The sequence below is a fragment of the Protomyctophum bolini genome, assembly GCF_963924005.1.
Source record: "Protomyctophum bolini genome assembly, chromosome: 14".
NCBI lineage: Eukaryota > Metazoa > Chordata > Actinopteri > Myctophiformes > Myctophidae > Protomyctophum > Protomyctophum bolini.
The window spans coordinates 38,439,385-38,448,727 of NC_137875.1; the positions used below are offsets into that span (position 1 = coordinate 38,439,385).

Sequence of the window (9,343 nt, forward strand, 5' to 3'; positions counted from 1 at the left end):
GCAGTTATGTACCGTCTACCTCATGTTATACTATGGTTGTCTACTTGTATACAGCAGTTTGAATTTACTCCTGTGTCCCTTTCAGCCTGGTTGCAGCAAATGATTTGACGATTCTCTGAAATCACCTCACATATTATGACTTTATAGATGTAGTCTATGCTTTTGTATAGTTACGTTAGTTCTGATTTTTTTTGTTTAACAGACTTTAAACCCAATCATCCGTCCTCGATCAGTTCTTTGATTTCCTGTCAATCACCAACTTTTCAGCCTGCCAGCGATCCCCTTTCACTCTGAGCCAGTCGGCTCCTACTTTCTCCCTTCATCTCACCTGTTCCTCCAATAGGCTCCTGGGTTAACCCTAGGAAGCGGCAGGGGGTCCACATGTTCTGAACATAGACTTGGAAGAAATTGTTGTTAGATTTGTGTTGTGCACTAAAGGCAAAAAAAATAAGTTGTATAATATAATGTCACCTGAACTCTCCTACCCCCCTTAAGGTCTTTACACACCAGAAGCAGTTTATTTTTTCTTCATGCAATTAACGCGCCCCGAAAATTACGTTTTCAAAGTGTCGTTTGTAATCATAGAACAAAAGTATTACACAGCGAAACGAGATCAAATAAAAGCATCATCCTACATGAATAAGGTATAAACTCTATAAATGATGCAAATATTATTATTAACACATTTATTATAGGATTATTATTCTCCCAGTGTATAAAGACCTTTATCCTCCTAGCTCCTTCTTTACTCCCTTCCCTCTCTCACTCCCTCCTCTGCTCCTTCCTCCCTGCTCCCCTACTTAACAGAGGACTCCCAGAAAGGTGAGAGGCGTTTCGGCTCCTGTTTAATTGATGTTACCTTTTAAAATTTGCCTGCAAATACTTCCTGTGTCCCGACCACTCGACCTTTTTTTTATTTCTTCCACAAACCATTTTTCTTCCTAACCCGCCGCCGGTATCCTTCCGTCCTTCTTTCTTTCTCCCTTTCTTTGTACGATTATTTCTCCGTCCCGCAACTCCTTAAATCTCTACACCCTTCTTGCACCCTTCCCCCCCCCCCCCCCCCGACACATTCCACCTAGCCACCTCTCTGTGTCCAGCTGCCAGTGTTCTAACTCCTCTGACCCCCCATTCCCCGCTGTCTCTCAGGTGATTTCCAAGCTATGGGCGCCCTTCAGCAGTCGCCTGCCCTGGCCGGCCTCTCTCCTCCTCCCTTCGTTACTACCAGGAGCCGCAGCTGCGCCGCATGGCCTCGGAGGGCCGGCCCCTCTCAACCGCGGCTTCAAGAAGAAGAAATACTAAAAAAAAAAAACGGCTCGTTGGCCGGCCCTTTATCGACTTAGCCGTCAAACTTAAGTTTTTCTCGCATCGAATCCTCAGCAAACTTTTTATTCATCCACGGTCCCCCCCAACAGGTTTCAGTACGTGCCCACGCCAGGCAGGCCTGGCTCCGCTAGGATCTCAGGGACACACAAGGACACATGGAGCTTTACCCCCACTGGCCTTTAAATGTCTTATTCCCTAGTTTATGATGGATGGATGCGTTGTCTGGCTCCTCTTCCAGTCACGGCGACTGTGAGTCAAGAGGGTGGGGTTGTGTCTGGGTTTTTCTTTTTTTTTTTTGTGCGGTGTAATATTGTTTTTTTTGGTTTTCGTCTTGACCGGTCATATTGAGTTTCCATCCCCAGCATGTTTGGAGAGTATATCCTGTTATGTTCCTCACCTTTTACCCCCCTTTCACCTTTTTTTCCTCCTTTTCTTTCAGTTCCTTTTTTTTGGTGTCGTGTATTGGGTGTTTGTATCTGTCCATTTGATCGTTTCTCACATAAGACTCTCCTCCATGTCTCCCCTCACCCACCCCACCCCCTTTTCTGCTTCTTACCCCCACTCCCCCCCCCCCCCCTCCGACACCCCTCTATCCTCTTGCAGGTGTTGAAGCCGCTAAGCGAACAATATATGGAAGATAACGTCAGGCAGACGGTGGTCAACTCCATCCGAGCCAGTTTGCAAGAACAGGTGTCGCAGAACACCAGGCTAAAGTCCCACTGACCCTCCCTGTTCCCCGCTGCTTCTCGCTCTCCCTCCCATCTTCCCCCTGCCTCCCACCCACTCGCTCCATGTGCTGAGGTCCTACAAGTTAACTGTGGAACTGTTTTCGAAAAGCAAAGTTGAACGCCCGCCCGCCAGCCGTCTCCCCTTGTCCTCCTGTTCGGTCTGCCGTTAGTGGACCTGAACACACACACACAGCCACCTCCCCCTGGTGGCCAGGAGGACAAACCGCAAAATGTTACAAGGAGAAGAGGACATTTTTAAGTTGTCCAGCGTTGTGTGTTTAGCAAAACGGGACCTGAACAATGTGTCATCTTCTCCCAATGTGCCATGTTGCGTTAGATGCGGCGACACATCCCATCAAATCACGTTGTGATATATGTAACTGTATGCTGACAGATATAATACACACACACACACACGCACACAAGATTGTACACTACTGACATGTACATAATGTGTCTGACGTTCAGCAATAAGCTTAACTGCACTTCGTTGAGGATTCAGCAGTCTTTCAGGGATAACTGTCACAGCCCCCAGCAGCTGTATAAAATAAGGAATGCATTCTGAAAGCCTTCCTCTCCGCGGTTTTAAACGGTCACACAGGAAACCTGTCTCGTCTGGAAATGACCATAATGCCACCAGAGAGTTCAGAGCCCTTGACCTCAATTCACTTATTGTTCAGCATATTCGACAGGGCCTCATCCAAGAATTGTAAGTAAATGAAATGATGGAACTCGGAAGTAATTTAGTTTGTCGAAATATGGAAATATTTCCTGAATCTGTTGAACTGTAAGCAAATTGACACCAACCTTTGCCATGGACGTTGAAGTTGGGGAATTATTCCCCTTGACTCTGAACATTATGGATTTGACCAGGTACTGTATGAAGGTGGATGATCCCTCCATTTAACCCTTTGTTGTCCTCTGACACTGTTTGAGAGGAGTCCCAACTATGGCATAATTAAGAACTTGGCATAATGGCATTGTGGTATAATTCTGGGACTGTGATTTTATATTGTCATGACTGTAACCCCCAAGGAGCTCTGCAGGGAAGTCTTGAAGCCTCTAAAAGCTGAAGTTTTTCCTTTATTTTATTTGTTGTTTTAGAGGAACTGACACATTTTATCTGCCCTTTAGTGTTATAAGTAGTGGGCCAGTGAGGACCCTCTGCATGCTTGTTGAGAGAGCTGCTGTACAGCATTAAAGCTAGCTAGGCCCTTTTAAAGCCCAGAGAGGATTGTCATTTCATACCATATTTCTGTTCCACTTGCCTTTTGCTAAAAGCCTCTCATCCTGGGTTTCCCCCGACGTATATTTACCGGCAAAGGCATCGTAATTCATTAGTCTGTACAATGAAAGTGGTTTTTACTTTTTGGAAGCTCATAGTGATTGGACAGTGTTTGTCTGAACGTATAGAAGAAGATCCGTCGGTATGTGATGTTTCTTGGATGTGTAATTATAACCAGTTGTTTGGCAATCTTGAGTTCTCTTTAATCCAACTATTGCAGCCCTCTTTAGGGGGATTGTAGCCTAATCATGAACTCAAAAATGACAGACCGATTTCCCCAAATTGTTAGAAATTTGTCTCGCTGAGCTGGGATTTCTTGAAAGCCTTTGTAGCAATAAGGTCGACTCTGATTCTGTCCAAGTCAGAGGAAACCGTCTGTGAAATTATCCATTACTGTTAGAAGTCCATGAACTTGAGAAACCCAACACGGCACTACTGGTAATGGTACAGTTATGTCAAAGCTGCTCTATCAAACCAATTCCATCCACAGCTGTCTTCCATCAAGCGCCAGTCTTGTACAGTCTCATTTTCTGTGTATGACAAACAGGGCATGTATGTGACATTGAATATTTAAATAAAGTTTGTATACATTTTATAGTGAAATTGACGGTGGCTTTTTTTTCCTGATTTAAATCGAGTGGTACGTTAGAGGATATTACTTTTGTTGCTGTACAATTTTCAGTAGCACCCTCCTTTCATCATGTTGGACGTTGGTGTAGAAACCTGGCCTGAACACATGGATTCCATCGTGCGGCGTAAGCATTTTATTGAATGTGGTGAGGGGGTTGGAGTCGGAGATACCTTGTCTTTTCAAGAAGAAGAAAAAAAAACAATTTACTGTAATTTATTTTTCAATAAAAATCATGTATGTTTAAAAATAAACCATGTACCCATCACTGGTCTTTGTCTCTCTTTGTAGACACACTGGCACGACAGCAGAGCTCAATACCCTGATGGTAGACAGGAGGGTGTGGAGGGCAGAGATCCAGGTCAGTCTAGTTGGTGTTTGCTACTCTACTCTTGATGCCATTGCTTGGAAAATGTCCATTCCCCATTTAAATCCTATGGGCTTAAAGATTTAGTCGTTGATGTCTTCCATGTGTAAACGGAAGGTTTAGGGTTCAAAGCTGCTGTTCGATGTTAGAACTAAACTAAACTGAATTCTAAAAGGGTAAAGGACCACTTCACCCACTCTAAGCACAATAAATCATGTCTGGTTTATAAACCAAGCGTTCTAGGTTCAAAACTCCAACTCAACAATATTAAAACGACTGAAGTCAATTGGAAGAGAAACGGGTTCAAATGCCTCAACAAAAAAGTAAAACGGACACCAAATCAAACTGATAAATAGAAAGTCAATGGGATAAATCATTCCTCAAATCTGAAGAGCCGTCAACTAATTATGTAAATCAATAGGAGGAAAAAAATAACTTGTTATAGAAAATTTGACCGGTGGTGAAAAATATCCATGCTATTTTCGTGCTCATACCCAGGCAGCCACACACAGCTCTGTAAGGGAGTGGTTGCACCACTCAAAAACTGTGCCCTCGGAATATGTTCTGTTCCTGAGAGAATAAGACAATACATTACATGATACCGACATCTATGGTGCTGTGTATGTGTTCAACAATGATACTAATATCAACATCATGATTGACATCAAAGGCCACACTCGGGTCTAACAGTACTACAATGCGTGTCTGTTTGCATCTGTCTGCTAAATAACTAACAATAAGTTAACTATTTTGAGGAGGGCTTTTCCAGTGCTGTGGTTAGATAAAATATATAGCTCTTGATCTAGTTATATCCATATCAATCATACATATCGTTGATCAATTTGTGTCATTTAAGCAGATCTACTTCCCAGTTCCCACTAGGCTACAGCACTTGGCATGCATTTAGTGTGCAAGATGGCAGACGAGAAACCAGAAGAGCTACTGTTTGGAGAGGTGGAGAAGAAGAGAGTATCAGATGTTGCAGTTCAGATTTCTCACAGTTCAAAAAGGTACGATTAATTGTCACACAAGCAGAGGCTGTGAAACCAGGGATGGTCCATTTTCAAAACTGGACAAAGAATTTGCAAACATACAATATAGCATATGACCACCACACAAGTATTTCCTTTACATAATATAGTTGTGTAAATCATCATAAATAAGACCAATTCGAACACACACACATACGTACAACATGGATAAACATTTGTTTATGATCTAATCATCACATCAGAAAATGACAGATTTGGTTATTGATTTGGCATACAGTATGCTGATTGCATCCCTTTTGTGACCAGGACAGGAGAGATCCAAGGAGAAGAGAACAGGAGGAGAGAGAGCAGATGCCAAAAGTGCTACTGGAGAGGTGAAGAGGAGGGGAGTATCGGATAGATAAGAGATGGAGTTAACGTTGTTTGCCACAGTTCAAATTTCTCATAGTTCAAAAGGTCACACAGAGGAAGCTAGGAGACCAGAGTTAGTCCGTTTTTGTCACTCACAACATTTTCAAATAAAATGTTCAAATACATGCACATTTCATCCTCTTATGTACCTTTCGTTCACAGAACAGCAATAGATACCAGCAACAGTTGTCCCACTATAGCTGTAAAAATATATGATATAATGTATATATAAAATAATATAATACGTTTACAGAATATAGATAGTTGAGCTCTAAGATGACACAGTGTAATAATTGAACACTACAGATGAAAAACAGTTTTAAGTCCAAATTTTATTCTGACCCCTCCACGAAAAGGCCTCGTTGTCCTGACCCCTTATCATTCATACATTATGGATAATTAGTGTGGACTTAAACTGTTTTTCGTCTGTAGCCTACTCAATTTACGTTTTCATTTATTAAACCCATACAGCTCCAGTTTGAACATTATAATATATGTAACGTACTTTAAATGATGATTTGTCTACTGATCCTTTATAGCCAGAAATATAAAGGACACTTTGGGCCAAGTTTTGCCCAGCATCTTATGCCTTATGACTAATATTATAGTTTTTCAATAAACTGGTAATAATGGCTATGTTGACTGACCTAAGCAATACTACTGCCTTGTGGTCAGAGTTAGGCATTGCACACAGTGTATGACACTGACAGCAGTCACAGCTAGCACCCATTGAAACCACCACAATAATTTAATATTACTTGAACATACATTTTACATTATGTTTGAACAGAACCAGAAATGTTTAGTTTGTCAAATTGTGATATTTATACATGATGAACTATGATTGTGTTTTCTGTTTGGGTTTAATGCTGTAAACTAGTTCAGGCCCTTTTCTTTTTCGCAGGACAAGCCTGGGACCGAGGCTAGTTCAGGCCAGGGATGGATTAACCGCTACGAGGGTCCTCATTAACCTCTTTCGCCATCAATAGTTTTCAGCTGGTCCTGGGTTAATTAGTCTACTCCCTGGAGTAAGCTTGTGTATCCAACCAGACAAGATGGAACATACAAAATCAAGTAGGTAGGCTATACATGCACTTTCCTAAACGTATAGTTAATATGCTTGAATTTAAAACACCACAAGAAGACACACGGACAATAACAGAGAGCTTTGTTGGTTCATTACAATGGCATGTTGCCTAGGCTAATTCATCAAAACTTCACAGAATCTTTTGGCTGTTCTGAACAACTTCTTCTTTAAAACAAATATAATGCTTTTTATTATTCATTATCGTTAATGGTTTATTATAGTTAATGCAATATCAGATATTCTTTATTTACCTCAGTTTTTGACATTGGAATGAATGAGACGCCGGTGTCTCTCACTGGACGAACGTCTCCACCTAGTGGCCAATCTGTTTATTATTTTGTCACCAATGTTCTCAATCTATTCTACACTATTGTGCAAGTGCAGTAACGACGGCAATGCTGTGGGGCAAACTGATTTATGCTTATATATTCTAATATTTAAATATTTTACTGTTACAGCAAAGGACACACAGACACAATGTAGTGTCCAAACTTGTTCATGTCAAGGACCCCCAAACTGACTATAATTAATTAGCCCCGTGGGCCCCCATTTGAAAATATATGCCAGGGGCCCCCATAAGAGAGAACTTGTATGGCTCTAGCAGTGATTTTTCAACCCGTTTAATTTAAAGGACCCCCAGTTTGACATGCATTAGACTATAGGACCCCCATTTAATAGCATTTCTACCTCTAGGACCCCCAATTTATATTGTAAAATCAATGCTAATTTAACTCTGAGAGCGTACAAATCCAAATGATCATTTAGCTTAACTCCCTCAAGTATACCCCTGGGGGTCCCCGGACCACACTTTAACCCATTCTGACCTGAGATCAGATTCTAAAAATGTCTTCTACATCCTGACAGTTTTCTGAAAAAGCTATGTTTCTATGTCAGTCGTTCTTCGATTTTTCAAAAATAGCAGACCTACAAGCTCGTGGCGCGCTATGAGCTTGTAGATCTGCTATTTTTCAATAGCTAAAACATAACGTAATGCTAACACCAAAAAGGGGTTCCCGCCTAGAATGGCTTAAGAACCACTGCACTATAGTATAGTGTCATATATATATATATATATATATAGAATATATGTATGCTGCTGCACCTTGATCATACTGTATGATCTACAGTATGAATGAAAACATGAGGAGAATGGAGTCATGGAGACACTCCTCCGCGTGCAATACATAGAGTCGAAGCTCTCCAGTCTCCATGTCCATAAAAGGCTTACAAAACAGCCATAAAGGCTTTGTAAGGCTTTGAGTTTAAATAAATGCCTTAGGTTCAAGGTTCTTTATTGTTTGTCTCCCGAGGAATATACATTTGTCTTAGACATAAGCGTATAGCCCTTATGTCCATGCCGCCCGCAGTGCAGCGCCAAAATACATCTTTCTTGCAGAATGTACACACTCAATGCCAGAGAAACAGAGAACAGCTCGATGAATGTCTGTTTCAATTTACAAAATGTGATAGGCAAAAATTAGCTCCTCCTATTAATCTCGAACATGTATATAACCTTACAGCAGGTGTTCCCAAACTTTTTTGGACCAGGTACCCCTTTTGGGGTAGATATTTTTCCAGGTACCCCCTCATCCTCGCAACACGGATAACAATATATAATTTGTAATAATATAATATTTACAACCACAAGCAGTGTTTCCTGCAGGAAAAAGCGTCTAAATGTAGACGTCTAAATGTATACAGACGTCTAAATGTGTACGTCTAAATGTGTACGTCTAAATGTGTACGTTATTATTGTGTACCTCAGGTACCCCTGGGGGTCCCCGGACCCCACTTTGGGAACCACTGCCTTACAGCACACAGCTTATTGACAAAGAAATTATGTTGCACTGTTTGAACGGAAAACCATGGTGGGTTGGGAACTTGGAAATGCAGGGAACTGATCAAAATTATCTCCACAGTGACTGGTAACTGGTAAGACCACCAAAACAGAAACACACACTGCAGTGCACCTCGGCCTAGAGTGGACAGTTATGCACTGTACCACAAAACTGTAACTCTGTTAAATGCAATTGCAAATGATGTCAAACACAGATCTAACTAGAACTGCACTCTGTCGAGTGCCTACTTGCTTGTTGCACACTAGTAGGCCATAAATGTACTGTCGACCGCTACAAACTGTCAAATCTCAGCTTCTCTGTGAAGGAACGTTTGAAATGTTGAATTATTAGGTTTAGCTATTTGCTACCTACCTACTTTATGCATGTAAGAAAGTAGTATTATGAACTTGAAGTATGGTACAAGTTTCTATCTATAAAAGAAATACAGTTTTATCGATTTAGAATTATTCTGGGTCTCTTTTTAGTTTCTCAAAGAAAAATAAATCATCTATCAGATGAAAAAAAAGGTATATAAACTGAAATAAAATATGTTATCACGTATACAGTATAATTATTTAATTATTTATTTTAAATTGTCAATTGCTTTAAATTTAGTTAATCTTGGACTATAGTGATATTAATACTATAAATGCCTCTGTGTATATGTATATTGTAAGTTGA

General features: G+C 40.9%; 1 protein-coding gene across 3 annotated transcripts in view; it reads left to right on the forward strand.

Annotated features, from left to right (window-relative positions):
* LOC308327971 (atlastin-2-like) overlaps window positions 1–3,934 on the forward strand; it is a 35,372-nt gene extending 31,438 nt beyond the window's left edge. The window contains exon 14 of one of the 3 annotated variants that reach the window (XM_080781629.1): window positions 1,930–3,934. In XM_080781629.1, coding sequence (XP_080637755.1) covers window positions 1,930–2,049 — 120 coding nt within the window. In that variant the 3' untranslated portion in view covers window positions 2,050–3,934. The other 2 variants (XM_080781628.1, XM_080781627.1) reach the window with 2 other exon arrangements.
* The last annotated feature ends 5,409 nt before the right edge of the window (window positions 3,935–9,343 follow it).